Source organism: Nematolebias whitei, chromosome 11, assembly GCF_014905685.2.
Source record: "Nematolebias whitei isolate Nwh7 chromosome 11, NemWhi1, whole genome shotgun sequence".
Classification (NCBI taxonomy): Eukaryota; Metazoa; Chordata; class Actinopteri; order Cyprinodontiformes; family Rivulidae; genus Nematolebias; species Nematolebias whitei.
The window spans coordinates 9,153,051-9,170,773 of NC_056508.1; the positions used below are offsets into that span (position 1 = coordinate 9,153,051).

General features: G+C 40.5%; 1 protein-coding gene across 1 annotated transcript in view; it reads right to left on the bottom strand.

Annotated features, from left to right (window-relative positions):
• plekhg5b (pleckstrin homology domain containing, family G (with RhoGef domain) member 5b) overlaps positions 1–17,723 on the bottom strand; it is a 260,660-nt gene that overhangs the window by 76,809 nt on the left and 166,128 nt on the right. Inside the window, exons 3-7 of the mRNA XM_037684656.1 lie at positions 17,051–17,192; positions 8,699–8,798; positions 8,434–8,491; positions 8,126–8,217; positions 7,903–8,039 (exon numbers count right to left, since the gene is read on the bottom strand). Of these exons, the coding sequence (XP_037540584.1) occupies positions 7,903–8,039; positions 8,126–8,217; positions 8,434–8,491; positions 8,699–8,798; positions 17,051–17,192 (529 nt within the window). The remainder of the gene's footprint in view (positions 1–7,902; positions 8,040–8,125; positions 8,218–8,433; positions 8,492–8,698; positions 8,799–17,050; positions 17,193–17,723) is intronic.

A 17,723-nucleotide genomic window follows, 5' to 3' on the forward strand; every position in this document is an offset into this window, starting at 1 on the left:
CCTTTTTTTTTTTTTTTTTTCTTTCCTTATTTTGTCTTGTTTTTGGTTAAGGGGGGAAGGGGAGGGAGGGGAAGAGGGGAGGGAGGGGGGAAAGGGGGAAGGAAAAAAAAAGAAAAAATTGGAGAAGTCATGTAAATTCTGTTTAATGTATGTAATGTCAATTATATATTCTCCTGATAAATAAAAATTAAAAAAAAAAAAAAGAAATGTAACGAATAAGCTCTCAAAGCTTCACTGAGACTTCGCCCAGTCCTTAAAACGTTTCTCCATCTATTTAAAACAACTCGTTCGAATTATCAGAACCGAGCCGGACCAGAGTCACGTCTGGACCACAGTTAAAACAGAATAACGTTTCCACAGCTCAGCTTAGTTACACACAACAGACGTACAATCTCAGCTTGAAAAAAGACTCAATGACTCTATTTCAGCTTTCAAAACATCACTAGCTGCAAACATTTCTGTAAGCTTTCTCTGAGCATCTCAGTTCAACTCGCTGCGTTTCACAGCAGCTGATTTTCTGCACTTTTTTTTTATGCCAACATGATAATTCAATTGTCACACGAATACAGTCCATTTTATGAACCTGTAAGAGGCCACCAGATGTAGTATGAACATATGCTGATATATTCATAAATTAAATGGATTATTTCATTTTTCTGGACTGTATAATGACGTGCATCTGAATTTAATAAAATGTGGACGGAAACGTTAATTATCTTTGACTCACCAACGACAGTGGGTCATTTATTAACAGAATCAAGTTTAACACATCACACATTTACATTAATTGGCAAGAATTGAAAATAACGACAGCTTATTAATCAGTTTTACAGGAAGTAAACAATACGGCGATTGTTTTCTCACTTCCAGTAGTACAACAGACATTAACCACACGGCGGTGGTTGAAAAACTTTGCTTCAGACATTTCTAAAAATATCTGGATTAATTTCTTAGCAGATAGAAGAGTTTAAAGATTGAAGTTTAGAGGGAGGGAGATGGTGTGTGGTGAATTTGTCTGTTATAACCAGAAACAGCACGCTCCTTTGGACCAGCTTGTCCCAACGGTACACTTTGGTTGAAGATCGACTTTTTACCTTTCTGAAGATATGTCAGTTCCGGCGTAAAGTTCACTTCGAGCCACTTTTCAGCGTCTCCGTAAGAACAGCTAAACCTCGGGAGTCGTGAGATCATCCAGAACAGACTTCATAATTCCTCTGAACTTCTCTCGTCCAGCTTAGTGGCAGATGTACTGAGCATGCTGCATTCCAGCATTCTGGACTCTGGAACTGCCGAGTTTCAGAACTGCAGAACTGCTCGAGCTCCTGCAGAACTTCTTCATCTACAGCAACTAACTTGAACTAGGAAGTACCAACATTTAAAGAAAGCTCACTTCCGGTTCATTTGAGAACTTTCTGATTGGTCGATTGACCAAAACAGAGGTGTGTTTTGTGATGTAAGGTGTTATGAAAAGTCAAGGAAAAAGATTAAGATTGTTTAAGAACAGACAGAAGATTGTTATGAAGAACTCAGACTCCGTGGAGTCAATTCTCTAGTATCTTGCTGTAAAAGTTAAACATGACATTTCTTTTTCAGTAAACTTGCAGTTGACCGAAACTTGAACTTTGACCAACTTACACACTTGCTCATTGAAGACAGAAAATCAGACAATGCATCATTAACCTGATTTCTTCTTTGAATGAGGATTAAAAATCGTTATTACTGTTTCACAGTTGATTTAAAAATGAGTAGTTCCCTTCAACATTTAAACATTGTTTGAACTAACACAATTTGATTATCAAACATTTGTAAAATAGTAATGATAATCGAAAGTAGTCTTCTTTTACTTGATTAATTCAAGAAAGAAAGTCTCAGGATGGGTCAACCTGTACTTCTGGATTCAAATCAATGAAATGACAGTTTCTGTCCCATATGGTCCTTAAGGTCAGGACTTGACCTCAGGCTCAGGCCTAGTTCACTACACACTGTTACGCCGATGATTCTCAGATCTATCTGCCTTTAAAACCAAACAGTTCCTGCTCCATCCACCCTTTGCTAAAATGTCTTGATGACATCAAGACTTGGATGGCTGCAAACTTCTTGAGTTTTAATGATCAGAAGACTGAGGTCATTGTGTTTAACTCAAGCTCTACCACTGTCACTGATCCTGTAAACCTGCACTCCCTTCAGCCTCATCTAAAGCAGTCGGTTACCAATCTCGGGGTAGTGTTAGACTCGGACTTTAAGTTTAATAAACAGATCAACTCTGTTCTACAAAAAAGCTTCTTTCAGCTAAGGCAAATAGCAAAGCTTAAGTCCGTTCTGTCCAGATCTGACCTTGAAAAACTAGTCCATGCATTTATTACAACCCGGCTGGACTAAAGCGCTGAAAGGCGCTTTTTAAATAAAATGATTATTATTATTATTATATTATTACTGTAACTCGCTTTATGTTGGGGTTAGTCAGGCTTCACTTTCACGTCTCCAGCTCGTACAAAATGCTGCAGCTCGGCTACTAACAGGAACTCGCAGGTTTGAGCACATTACTCCGGTTTTGTCCTCTCTTCACTGGCTTCCTGTACGTGTCAGAGTTGATTTTAAAATTCTCCTGCTGACATTCAAGTGCATTAACGGCCTTGCACCATCATATCTCTCTGACCTTCTTCATCCTTATGCTCCTTCTCGGGCTTTGAGATCATCAGACCAGCTGCTTTTGGCCGTACCAAAAACCAGGCTGAAGCCAAGAGGAGATCGAGCGTTTTCAGTCGTGGGCCCTAAACTTTGGAACAATATGCCCATCAACATTCGACAGGCCACCTCAGTCTCAGCTTTTAAATCTCTCCTAAAAACACATCTATACTCATTGACATTTAACACAGGGTGATCGGCTTTAGATCTAGATCTAGTTTTTCATTGATGCTGATTCAGTTTATGCTTTTGTTATTATTCCTATTTAACACAAGGTCATCATATCTGATTTAGTATTTCATTGTTTCTGACTGAGTTTATGCTTTTTGTTATTATTTCCTTGACTTTTGACACAATGTGATCTGATTTAGTATTTCATTGTTTCTAATTGTTTTTGGTTTTATATTTTTATTCCATGTGCTGTAAATATATCTTGCTAATTTTTTTTTGATGATGTGATATTTTGTTAAGCACTTTGGTAACAGTTTCTGTGTTAAATGTGCTCTACAAATAAATCTGACTTGACTTGATTAGAAATGCACAAAAATGACCTTTTGACCCAAAATGGCTGACTTCCTGTTGATTTTGGACCAGCGCTCCAAGAGACTTTTTCATAGGTCCTGAGAAGATACACATGTTTGCTGAGTTTCAGAATAATCGGTCAAAAAATGGCTTGGGGCTAAGGTTTTAAAATATTCTAGGGGGCGCTGTGGAGGCTATTGGCCAATTATCATGGACATCTGTTCAAGGGGTGGATAATCATCAATCATAGTGATTTTGGTGAACCTAGGCTCAAATCTGTGGAATTTAGAGCCAAACGTATTGCAATGTCGTCACTTCTGACTTCGCCACGCCGCCACGCCCACATTCTCCAGCGAAAACATTTTGCGCTTTAAAGCAAGTCAGACCATCTTGTTATATGTCTTCTAACACAGGATCATCCTGTTTAGGTCAAGGATATCAGAGGGGGAGCATTCCAAGCCAAAAAAGTGACTTCCTGTTATGAGGGGGCGGGGCTGTGATCACGTCAGAATATGACCACAGAGAATCATCGGGCATCGGACAGGGATGGCTTATGCCAAGTTTTGTGCATTTTGTTTTTTCAATGTGAAAGTTATAGCGTTTGGAAATTTATGGCGTGAGATGTAACTTTGAGGCCTGGCCACGCCCCTTTAACATATATGAAAACGCAATTTTTTAAATAAATTTTATTACCCAATGTCTTAAGGTCAAATCCACCAAGTTTGAAGGCAATCTCTCAAAATGCCTAGGAGGAGTTCGTTAAAATTTGCCATGTATGAAAAGTGAAAAATGCCCCAAAATGACCTTTTGACTCAAAATGGCCGACTTCCTGTTGGGTTTGGACACAGACCAAGTCCACGGTTGCCTCAGATGCTCTCATTGAATTCAGTGTAAACTTTATTCTCCCTGACTTTTAGGCACTACGACCTAAGAGTTCTTGGGGGCGTGCCTCATCATCGTGCATACATACAGGCACATGCATTACAACGTAATTCATGTTACATTGACATCGGCTTATGTAGCTCTGTGGAGCTGGTCGTTACATTCTAAACCACCAAAGCTAACACTCAGGGTGGTTTAACTGTGCTGTTAAAAGAACTACCCTTTTGTTATCACATCAGTGAAAGAAAAAGAAAAAACAGTTTGATATCCTGATGCATGCTCAATAATCCAGGTAGAAAAATCTAAAAAAGTTAAATCTGGTCCTCTGGACATTCAAAAAATAAAACAAAGCAAAACAACAACAACAAAAACAGTTTGATCCTCCAAAAGCAAATGAGAACAATAGACTAGTCTTCTTTAAAGGAGGGACGTTTTATACTGGAAGATTTTTGTGGAGAATATATGACTGAAAATCCTGGCCCTCTTATAAAGCTAATGACCCCTTTCCACTGCTCCTACTCAGCCCCAACCCTGCTCAGTCCGCTATGGTTTGAGCACTTTTCCACTGTCACTTTTTAGCTGATTCGAGGCTGAGTCGGCCCCTTTTTTTCTCTCTGCTTCTCTGGTAGGACCGTGCGAGCTGAGTCGGGAACGAAACATGACGTCAGAACACGGTTGGTCACTGATTGGTCAGGGGGAGGAGTCAGTGGATCTCAGAAACTTTTCACCGATCCCTCATTTGCAATTTCTCGGAACTCAGAGCAGCGGCTGGATATATTTGTAAGATTTTAAAAACAATAATGACAACACCGCGTTTAATGCTTAAGTCAAGACGTTTTGTGTTTGGTGACCGACGACAAAATTCGAGCGAGCGGAGTCACCGCAGAGAATCATACAAGCTGCTGACCCGTTGAAGCACGCAAGGCTGGGGCCCGAACTTCGGCTTCACGTGCTCACAAAGTCCGGATTCCGAGCCCTGGCAGGTGGGAGGACCGGGACAGAGGGTAGAAATGTTTTTTTTATTTTATGTATAAAAAATAATGTTTTTTTAAATCAGTGAAGATTAAAAATAAACGGTGCCGGCTTTATCATGAAATCCTGTTTTCACTTTGACTTTATTAAATAATCTGTTAATTAAAGTTAACTTAGCTGAAAAAAAATCATAAAAAGACAAAATTATTGGATCTGTCAGGAATATTTCCCTCAAACATGTTTAAAGAAGAGCTACAGCCTTTAGTTCAACTTTAACCCACAGGTACAAATCACAAAACAAGAATTACACTTTAAATCAAAGCTAAAATAAAATCTGTATACAAGAAATATAAAAACATATCTAAACTGATCAATAAAAGTAGATACAAAATGAGTGCAAATGCATCAAATGATGAAGAAAAATATAGAATTTTAAATATAAATTGTTCTGTAGAATCTGGTTCATCAGATTTAATTCAATTCAGTTTATTTATATAGTGCCAAGTCACAACAGCAGTCGTCTCAGGGCACTGAACAGAAAAATTCATATTTAAAAATAATAATTTAACATTATTTATCTGAGGAACAGACTGCTTTGAGTTTAACTCATTGCAGAACTCTCACTCAGTGAACTAAAGTTTATTAAAAGTTCATCAGTAGGATTTTGGATTCTGGACACGCCTCCAGAACTGGTCCTGAAGTGCGGTGCAAATCCAGGCTGATCTGAGCAGGGCTGAGCAGAGTTGGGGCTGAGTAGGAGTGGTGGGAAAGGGGCATAACAGCATTACAGTGGCAGGACAGAGACCCCCGACTTCTCACCAGAATATGTGTTTAAATAAAATAGTGAAACAAGAGTCAGTCAACTGAATCCGTATAGGCCTTTTTTTGTTTAGCATTTTCGTTTGAGGATCTTTTCTGCCCATATGGTTACAAGCTACAGCCAGGAATCAGCCGTTGCATCAATGAGGTGACCACAGCCACAGGGTTGACGTGTGTTCAGGTTCAGTGGCAGCATTCTTCCAGCCCAGGCGCACAGTTTTAAAAGCGGTGCATACACACACCAAAGGGAAAACAATGTACCGGTATTTCAATAAGTGAGCAGTCGAGATGCAGACTGCTGGATCACCGTCACTGGTTTGCAAACAGTTTACAGAGACTGCAATGAAAAATTCATGTTTTCATCAATTTTGAGTCACCTTCTACAGGTCCTTCTAAAAAAATTGGCATATTGTGATAAAGGTCATTATTTTCCGTAATGATAAAAATGAAACTTTCATATATTTCAGATTCATTGCACACCAACTGAAATATTTCAGGTCTTTAATTGTTTTAATACTGATGATTATGGCATGCAGCTCATGAAAACCCAAAATGCCTGTCCCAAAAAATTAGCATATCATGAAATGGTTCTCTAAACAAGCTATTAACCTAACCATCTGAATCAACGACGTAACTCTAAACACCTGCAAAAGATTCCTGAGGCTTTTAAAAACTCCCAGCCTTGTTCATTACTCAAAACCGCAATCATGGGTAAGACTGCCGACCTGACTGCTGTCCAGAAGGCCATCATTGACACCCTCAAGCAAGAGGGTAAGACACAGAAAGAAATTGTTGAACGAATAGGCTGTTCCCAGAGTGCTGTATCAAGGCACCTCAGTGGGAAGTCTGTGGGAAGGGAAAAGTGTGGCAGAAAACGCTGCACAACGAGAAGAGGTGACCGGACCCTGAGGAGGATTGTGGAGAAGGGCTGATTCCAGACCTTGGGGGACCTGCGGAAGCAGTGGACTGAGTCTGGAGTAGAAACATCCCGAGCCACCGTGCACAGGTGTGTGCAGGAAATGGGCTATAGGTGCCGCATTCCCCAGGTCAAGCCACTTTTGAACCAGAAACAGCGTCAGAAGCATCTCGCCTGGGACTGCTGCTGAGTGGTCCAAAGTTATGTTCTCTGATTACAGTAAATTTTGCATTTCCTTTGGAAATCAAGGTCCCAGAGTCTGGAGGAAGAGAGGAGACACAGAATTCACATTGCTTGAGGTCCAGTGTCAAGTTTCCACAGTCACTGGGGTGTCATGTCATCTGCTGGTGTTGGTCCACTGTGTTTTATCAAGGGCAGGTTCAATGCAGCTAGCTATCAGGGGATTTTGGAGCACTTCATGCTTCCATCTGCTGAAAAGCTTTATGGAGATGAAGATTTCATTTTTCAGCACGACCTGGCACCTGCTCACAGTGCCAAAACCACTGGTAAATGGTTTACTGACCATGGTATTACTGTGCTCAATCGGCCTGCCAACTCTCCTGACCTGAACCCCATAGAGAACCTGTGGGATATTGTGAAGAGAAAGTTGAGAGACGCAAGACCCAACACTCTGGATGAGCTTAAGGCCGCTATCGAAGCATCCTGGGCCTCCATAACACCTCAGCAGTGCCACAGGCTGATTGCCTCCATGCCACGCCGCATTGAAGCAGTCATTCATGCAAAAGGATTCCTGACCAAGTATTGAGTGCATAACTGAACATGATTATTTGAAGGTTGGCGTTTTTTGTATTAAAAACACTTGTCTTTCATTGGTGGGATGAAATATGCTAATTTTTGGGACAGGCAATTTGGGTTTTCATGAGCTGTATGCCATAATCATCAGTATTAAAACAATTAAAGACCTGAAATATTTCAGTTGGTGTGCAATGAATCTGAAATATATGAAAGTTTCATTTTTATCATTACATTATGGAAAATAATGACCTTTATCACAATATGCTAATTTTTTGAGAAGGACCTGTAATCTTCAGCTGTCGCAGCTCAGTGTCACCACCTTTAGAGTCGATTCAGTGAGTGGACTCTACCTTTAACTTTGAGGTAGTGTCCTCCAAAACGGTAGGCTTCAAAGTTGAGGGACAGCGGTGTGTTGGACTGATCGAGGAACAAGTCGACCCGTGACAACTCGATGCCATTCCTCTCAAACACCGGACCCAACACCTCTCTGGTAACAAAGAAAATAAAGAATTCTTACATAATTCACCAAGCTGGAAACCAAAGGTTTGTGTGGCTACCGCTCACTCCGCTCACCTCAGTGTTTTCTTTTTCATTGCAGGAACAATTTCGGTGTTGATGTCCACATTCAGGTCAAACTTCAGGCTGAAGCACTCCTTGCTGGGGTCCTGCAGAGAGCAGACACACTTTTGGTTTATACACACACTCTGGGATGCCCAACAGTGTGTACAACATGCCCATGGGGGGCTCCTTGCATCTACGCTCCCTGGCTCAGACCACAGTCATGGTGAAGCCAGTATGTCATGGCTGACTTTGTGTCAGCTCCATCACAAAGAATGCACAGGAGGTCAGGCTGGATGATTGTCTTTTGCAGGATTACGTACATCAGTGTGTCTCCGTGGCTTCTTCTTTCCCAACTTCATCCCCACAGTTTTAATCCCTCTGTAAAACAGTTTTACACATTGTCACACCCCAGTTCTCCAAAACAGCCTCATACAGTGCACAAGAACACCCCCAGCCCCCACAACATGTGACCACTGAGACCCAAAACATAAAACACACATTTCATGTTTGTAGATGGTCCTCCCGTGTGAAAAGACCGAGGCAGAATGACTAAACACAGGCTGGATGTGGTGGAAGGTTACTGACCCGCGATCATTGCTCCCCTCTTCCTCTTCCTCCATGTCGGAGGGGGGGCTGGTGCGTGGGGGACAGGAGCGTGTGGACACGTTCCGAGCCAGGATGGAAGCTTAAGGTTAAAAAAACACAGCAGTCACTTCCTCTGTCGGACAACAAATGACCAACCTTCAATGCTGAGCTTTACCAAGGTGTAAATTCAAAAATCAAAACATTTATACCCAAATCTGTGTGTTTTTTACCAAACCATCTAGTGAACCACAAGACATGTGCATATTTTATTGGAAATTTACTAAATTATACACTGGATTTAGATCTACAGCTGACTAACTTGTGGAGTGAGATTATTTTAGAATGGCTGGCACAGCCAGCTGACTAGAAAAAAATAAAAATAAAAATAACTTTACAGATAAAACTGCAAATATTGAGGAAAAACATTTGTGTGGTAGTATTACAGAAACATGCCCATTTCACCTTCTGAATGCTAACTGCACCAGATCTTTGTTTACAATTTTGCCATAACCAATTTGGATTCAACTTGATCTTTCCGTTAGCAAAATATCTTATGAAATCTTAAAACCTTCAGAAAACGACCGCACACACAAGCCAACTTGGTTCAAGATGGCAGCCACAGCTGCCTGACCTTATAGAACACAAAAGAGTTATTATTTGGTCAGTTTTACAAATATTGTGCTAAAATTTGATTTGGTAGTAGCCGAGAGTCGTTCACAACACATCCTCCATGTGCTACTCATTTGAAACTAGCATTACTTGTTGGAGTCAACCTGTTTTTGTTGTTAACAAAATATCTTAAATCACTTGACAGATGCTAAGTACCGTATTTTTCACCATATAAGTTGCAGTTTTTGCATACATTAGCATGCCTGTGACTTATACAGCGAATGGACTTATTTAGGTTGTTTTCCATATTTATAACCCAATTTCTCAGAATCAGAATAAACTTTATAGTCATTGCACCGAGATACAATGCCAATATGTACGTACAGTCATCTGAAAGATGGGCGAAGTGCACGAAGCTGCGGTTTTAAATAGCGTGGCCTTCTTATTCTTATTCAGAATAACATTTTGCTTAGATGAGAAAAGGGAAGAAAACATGAGGAGAGAGGGTATAAAAAAAAAAGATCTCTCACGCCGTGTCCTAGACAGAGCACAATTTGAGGCATAAAAAAAAATACCACAGCAAAGCAACATAAATAGACATGTACATATAGGCCGGTGAAGACATTGAATTTTTAAGGGAAAGTCGTAGCATAGTCCAGAGCCCCAGCACCCCCTCTCAGCCATTGTCCAGATAAGAGGTGTCATTCATCATCAGCTTGGTTGAGGCTCTGTCACATGTCCACTGCCTTGGGGAAGGGAGTGGTGAGGAGACTGTCAAAGCATCTTTGTTGTTTTCAAAACATGCCAGGAGGAGTTGAGATAAGTCCAGCGTCAAGGCTACAGTTTGGGTCAGGCAGAACTCCTGAATTGCTGTTTCTGCCTTTTTAAAATCTCGCTGGTATATATTCCTCCGATGGAACTCCAAATTAGCCAAATTGATCCTTTACGCCAAAAGTCGAGCTCACAGCATTCTCCAAGATTCCCACCGTTCATGGGTGCTGCCAGAAAGTTCACAATCCTGATAACAACCTGCTACAGCTCCCTGCTGCAGCTCCCCAAATTCAGTCTGAGTGCTGTCGAGTTTCGACACATCCACACAAATTTATAGACAATCCAGAATTCATCAGCCAAACAGAAAAAAAAACAGTTGTCATCATGAATCCAATTTGTTTCTGTCAAGGTAAGAGGGTCCTCCTTATGCCCTGACACCTGTCGGGAGAAGTTGATCAATTTTGTTGAGAGACCAGCTGATCCTTCGAATTAAGAGGTATGCAGAAAAAAAAGAGGCTTTTTAAGGGTTCACAGGACAAAAGAGTGCAAGCAGGGAAGCGGGTGGGGGAAGAAGACCAGGGAGGCACGTCTGGTTTCACTGGAACACAGAGAGAAAAAAAAAAGGAAAAAAAAAAGAGATTTGACAATTTCATTCATTCTGACATGGAAAATATTGAAATCTACCATTTTCAGCCACTAAAGAGCCCTCGACTAATATGGCAAGACAAGTGTCATATTAATAGGTAAAAGTGACTATTAATGAGACACTTGGCTTGCCATACCAAGCCACCTTCATCTCACTCCAGAACTCCTGGAGCAAACGTCAAATCAGCTGCATTTCACTGCACCGCCCAGGTGAAATGCAGCTGATTTGGCCATTAAAGTGCATTTATTAAGGAAAAGTTCAACTGAGACACACCTTTACTATTATGTCAAGCAAACCAATAATTGGTTTTGGGTGGTTATCTTGGTAAATTTCAAAGAAATGCACAGCGAGTCATCTGTGCGCTCTGCAGCCGCAAAACGATTTTTGAAAATGCACCTGATTTGATCATTAAAGTGCATTTATTAAGGAAAAGTTAAACTGAGACACACCTTTACTATAATTTCGAGGAAAAAAATATTGTTTTTAAGTGTTAATCTTGTTAAATTCTTCTAGTCCTTCAGTGCAAGCTCCCGCGGCCGCCATTTCGCAGTCAATCGATTTTTGGCACAACTCCAGCCCACATTTCCGTGTTGTCAGAGATGATGCATAATAGATGCGACTTATACAGCAAAGTGATTTATTTATATATTTTTTTTCCACTTTATTAGCCATATTTGGACTGATGCAACTTATACAGAGGTGTAACGTGTACGGCGGCAAGTACGGTGAAGTTTTCCAGTAAATTGAAGTGCATCAACAACTGATTAACTTTTGGAGTCAACCCAATTCAAGATGTAATCAACATTAAACAAACGCATAAATGTCTTGAACTCAGTAGATTTGACTGATATTAAGTTGACATTTGGAGTAATACACAACTCTGAGTCTGATATTTTGGGATAACTCATGACACTGTGGCTGGATCACCAGCAAACTGGTTGATCCATGAGAAGGTGCTATTTATAAGACTGAGCTTGCTGCATCTCCTCAGGCTGAAGGAGCCTTTTATATAAAAGACAAAACGTTTCAACAAAGAAGAATCTGTCCAGAGGACCTGACTCAACCTTGTTAGATTGTGGCTAATGCTATTTTCAAGGTTTGACCAAAATAGCTACAACTCTGTCATTTCTCATTTTAATCTAAAACTCTGGCATGGAATGCGGTGGGCGATATGCATTCCTTCAAGGGATGCTAGGCATTTAATCCAAACAATTATTTAACAAATGATTTCTGCGAACCTGCAGTGAGTTATTACACTTCTAGCTTCTGAGCTCTTTAGTTTTTAGCAACCAAGTAGTCCAGCAGTTTACAAATGCATTGCATGAAACTAGCTCAATGAAGGTTAGTTTGCTCAATTTTATTGGTCTAATTTCCTGACATCTTTCTAAACATAAAGACTGAAAAGGGCTGGAAGAAACTGGTAAATCCAAACCTTGAATAAAGTTTGTTTTCCTTAGTAAACAGTAAAACTCACAGTAGTGATTGCTGGAAACACAGGTGTGTTTGTCACCAATGTATTAAAGTGAACAAAGAAACCTGAAGGAACTCAACACCTGGGCTTTGAAAGACACCCTGCAGTTTAGTTAACACAAGCCCAGTTCCTTTGAAAACCACCCACTGTGTTCAAGCCAGTTGGCCCTGCTGAAGGCCTTCACTCACGGTTTAATGCAAATATTGCATCAGTTAGAGCAAGAACGTCAAACTCCGTTATACAAGGGCAGTGGTGGGATGTAACTAAGTACAAGTACTTCATTACTGTACTTAAGTACATTTTTCATGTATCTGTACTTTACTTAAGTAGAGTTCAACGTGGGTACTTTTGGCTTTTACTGCACAACATTTTACATCAAGCATCTGTACTTTCACTAGGGATGCACCGATCCACTTTTTTAAACTTCCGATCCGCTCTCGATACCTGTCTGAATATTGGTCGATACCGATCCAGTTCTGATATCATCATCATTGATTTTATATGAGGCTATAATAATCTCCTCTCAAGTACAATTTGTACAAATCTATGCATGCATGGCCAAAAAGGCAACTTGAGGTAAGTTTTATTAATTTTGTATAAGTTTTAAAGTTAGAATTAAATTCTGCTAACACAAAACACGTTTCTTTTTATTCCTAGCTTTAAAGTGGATATTAAAAAGTGATTAAATTTAAGTGATTTTTTAAAGTTATTTTATATTTTTTTAAATAAGGGACAGATATAAGATTTTTTTTCTTCTTTCTGCACTCTTTTTATTCAATGTTTTCTTTTTCATGATTTTTAATTTTTTTTTAATTTCTTTTAAATGAATGAATTAAATTAAATAAAATGTTAAATGGCTTCAAACCCCTGCTAAGTTCATGGCATAAACCAACAGACATGTTCCCGTTTTTAGTATTTTACATCACTTTATAATGTAGCCGTTTTTGTTTTTAATATAATTTTCAAATCACATGTTTTTTATGATTGTCTACTGTTGTACTGATAAATATCTCCTGGAGGGTAAACTATATCTTGGCTGCAAGTATCAAGCTGTGAAAGCCTTCGTTTTCTAAAACTGATAGTGGTGGGTCATTAATTATGAAGTTTAGTAACTTCTCGGTAAACATTTGAGCTCCGTGGATTCAGCGATGTCTTCTTCTTGTTCAATCCGAAGCAGGCAGCCTGATTTGGAGCAGCCGCGCTCAGTCTGTCCCTCCTCAGAGACGGGCAGACTGAGCGGGGCAAATTGGATGCGGCTGGCCGGGATCGAGTCGCCTCTTTCCGGTTGAGCAAAGAGCAGCACCCTGCTGAAGCCACGGAGCTCGAATGTCCAACGTAAAACTAACTTTATCACAGTTTAATGTGGCGCGATGGCTCTGCAGACATTGCACGTTGCTGTCTTGTTTGGTGGTGTTTCTAGTGTAAAATATTTCCACACAGCGGACATGTTTCGATGAAAAGTTTGTTAGCTGTTAGCCAGAGTACTGCTAACTCAGTCCTCACATTGTAGCTGGCTGCAAACTATGAACTGGATTTCCTGAATGTGAGGCGTGTCTTATTACTCTGGGTTCATGAGACACGCCGCCGTTCAGGAAATCCATTCCGTAGTTTGAAGCCAACTTGCATCATGGATCGGAAATATTGGCAGGTGGATCGTAAAAATCTGATACGTAAATTATGCTAGTATCGGAGGCCGATACCGATACTGGATCGGCCCCATCTCTAGTACTTTCTACTACACTACATTTCTACAATGCGTTGAGTTACAAGTCACATTCACGTTGTAGCTTTTTGATTTGTTTGTTAATTTGAAAGTAATCAATGGCGAGAAGAGAGTTGGTCCATTGAATCACTGCAAAATGGTCAGGTAACGTTAGACCTGCCTTCAAGAAGAGCTAAAAGATTATTGAAAGACTATAGAAAGACTGTTCAGTACAGCAGGCCAGTTTCTCTCTTCCAAAAGAGCCAGACTGAACTAAAAAAAAAACATTGAAAACCAAATTCTTCTGAACTTGAACAAGAAATTATTGCAGCAATATTAAAATGTGTCAGTTCATGATGTTAGGAGATAAGAGATGTCTCCAAATGTCTCGACACTCGGGTCCAAGTTTTGAAAGTGGCGTCAGGAAGTTAAAATACTATTCACTATTGACCCATTACAAGGTTGACTAGACAGTATTTTAAATAGAGTTGATGACAAACTGGAGTTGAACTGATCAGAGTCTATTCTTTGTTAGGTCTAATGTTCCTTTTTTCAGACAGACAACTTTTACTTAAATACCATCAATCAACCTTTATTTATACAGGTAAATCCCATTGAGCCTCGAGGACTCATTTACAAGAGAGACCTGATTTCAACAAAGAAAGATGACAACAATGGACAACAGCAACAACAATAAGCAGTTATAAAAACTCATACTACAGTTTTTTTTTTTTTTTAACAAATAGGATGGCTAAAAGGAAAAAGGTAACAAAACCAAAAAAAACTACTAGATTCCGAGACAAATGTATAAAACTAAAAACAGGAACATGTCTGCATTGGTCCCTGCCAGGAGTCCAACAGATTCTTAAAGCCACTTAGAGAGGTCAAGGTCGAGAGCTTCAAACCATACCATACCATACCATACCATACCATACCACTTTATTTATAAAGCACTTAAAACAGCTACAAAGCCAACCAAAGTGCTGTACAGACAAAACAACAGGTAACACACAAAGCAAAATACAAACTGAGGTAAATCAGAATATAGACATAAAAACGATGCAGATAATGACGACAAACCAGTGTGGAGCATACAGAATCAAAACACAGATCATCTGGTGTTGAAAGCTACTGAATACTAGTGAGTTTTTAAACGGGACTTGAAAACCGAGAGGGAAGGGGCCTGTCTGACAAACAGAGGTAACTCGTTCCAGAGTCTTGGTCCTGCTACAGAGAAGGCCCTGTCACCTCTGCGCTTAAGACGAGTTCCTGGAACTGTGAGGAGCAACTGGTCCGCTGACCTCAGGGAGCGTGGTGGGACATACGGTTGTAGCAAATCAGAGAGATGGGGGGGGGGGGAGAGACACTGTTCAGTGATTTGTAGACGTACATGAGTATTTTGAACTGGATTCGAAAGTGAACCGGTAAACAGTGCAGTGAGGCCAAAACTGGTGTAATGTGCTCCCTTTTGCCTGTACTGGTTAAAAATCGGGCTGCTGCATTCTGGACCAGTTGTAGTCGTGCAATGGAGGTCTGACTGATACCAAACAGGAGCGAATTGCAGTAATCAAGCCTAGATGTAATGAATGCATGTATTACTGTCTCCAGGTTCTTTTTGGACAATATGGGCTTCAGTTTAGACAGCCGCCTCAGTTGGAAGAAGCATGATTTTACAATCATGTTTACATGATTGTTAAGCTTCAGGGAAGGGTCCATTATCACGCCCAGATTAGTGACTGTTTTTCTGACAGGGTTAGAGCGGAGAGGTCGATACAGTGGTTTGTGATTGTGTCATTGGGAGGGAACAACATGACTTCAGACTTCTTTCCATTGAAACTTAAGAAGTTTAAAGCCATCCAGTCCCTGATGTCAGCCAGGCAGTTGAGCAGCGGTTGAATAGAGCATGTACCATTGTGTCTTAGGGGGAAGTAAATTTGACAGTCATCGGCATAGAAGTGGAAGGGCATGTTCTGTTTCCGGAAAATAGCACCAAGCGGCAGCAGGTATAAAGAGAATAGGAGGGGACCCAGGATGGACCCCTGCGGAACCCCCCATTTGTGTTTACTGCAGTTAAAATGACACATTGATTTTCCTTTGCACTGAATAAAAACTATCAAAGGTCCTCTTTTTTATTTTGCTTAATGGCATTTAACTCTGCATGCCATCCCTGAAATTCTGATGCACAGAATCACAAGTCCAAGTGTGAACTGTGTCACAGAGTAAACACAATAAAAACATGCATTATCTGCAGCATTGTTCATTAAAATGACTCAACACTATTAATGTATTACAGAAAATATACATATGGTAGACACTTAATGATATTGTAGACCATTGTACATTCAGCAAGTACTTTTACTTTTAATACTTTAAGTATTTTTAAAAGCAAGTACTTAATTATTTTTACTTAAGTAAAAACATTAATGTGGTACTTCTACTTTTACTAGAGTACATTTTCGTCTGTTTATTTGTACTTTTACTTAAGTACAGCGTTTGAGGACTTTCTCCACCACTGCACAAGGGGGAGAAATTAACCACTGGTCCAAGCCAAAGACCAGCCTCAGCTAATTTTTATTGAAAAACACATTTACATATTGAAATTACATTGGCTTTAGATGCAACACGACAACTTATTCATGCAGAAATATGAATAACCTTTTCCAGTTGATGTTTATGTAGAATTAAGAACATATAAAATGTAATGGATACGTTTTTGAAGCAAAAGGAAAAGTACGAGACTGTCAGAGACTGGTGGGTCCAGTCTAAAACATTTAAAATATTATCTTAGAGACCAGACGAAATGTAAACCAGGACCATATTTGGCCAGCAGGCCTGCAGTTTGGCACATGTGATTAGATTTCTGTGGTTAGGAACAGGAAGAACAGCACCATCAAGTGTGTGTGTGAGAACATGGATTCTGAAAACATCCAGCTTCTGCTCTGATTCTACCTCATCTCTACACATGTAACCAAATTCTTTATCAGCATCAATCAGTTTCTTTAGGACTGTGAAACAGTCAAATAGTGACATCACCAGCCTTATATAGACATTAAATCCCATGTGAGTGATATTTCACAGTGAAGTTCTGTAATGAGGTAATGGGGATGACTTCATCGCCCCAGAGGGGGAGCACCAAATAAAGAAATCATCTACCTTGAGGTTGTAAGTCGAATCGAGGGTGTCGATCAAAGTGCATGTTGCCTGCGCTCTCCGGATGGCAGCGTGAGTCACATGACTCACACAGATGAATCGGGTTTTTGTTGTTCAGGTCCTGGCAGTCTGGATGATGACAAACCTAAACACAGGGACAGAGGCAAGTCAACATAACTGCTGCATGCACAAAGTGTCTGCATTACAGGCAGGTGCAGCTTAGAAAAGGCTGAGCCAAAGAGAAAATATCATCAGAGTCACACGTCTGGAACCAACTCCTGCCTTACTATTGTTTCTGTCATAATGAGCCAACCACAGAGGCCGCCACAGGCCGCTCCGAGGTCCAGGGACTCCAATCTTCCTACAAGCAGTGCCCCTCTGTGACTTAAAACAGTCTATTCAGCTCATCTGGGATCAGTCGGCCCTGAAGCTCTTTAAAGTCATTTCCCCAGAGTCACATTGTAACTGACCACAGATCAGCTAAAAGGAGACTGTGTCCACAGAGCTGTGACAGCAGAAGGCTGCAGGAATTAAGGATCGGACTGGCTCATTCCAGACGGATCCAGCCCCCAGCCCCCCCACCATCTCAGCACCAGCGGATTCTTCAGTCTGTCCTGACTCATCAGAACCACCACCCAGCTCAGGAAGAATGGACGTATGGGGAGACTCAATGAAA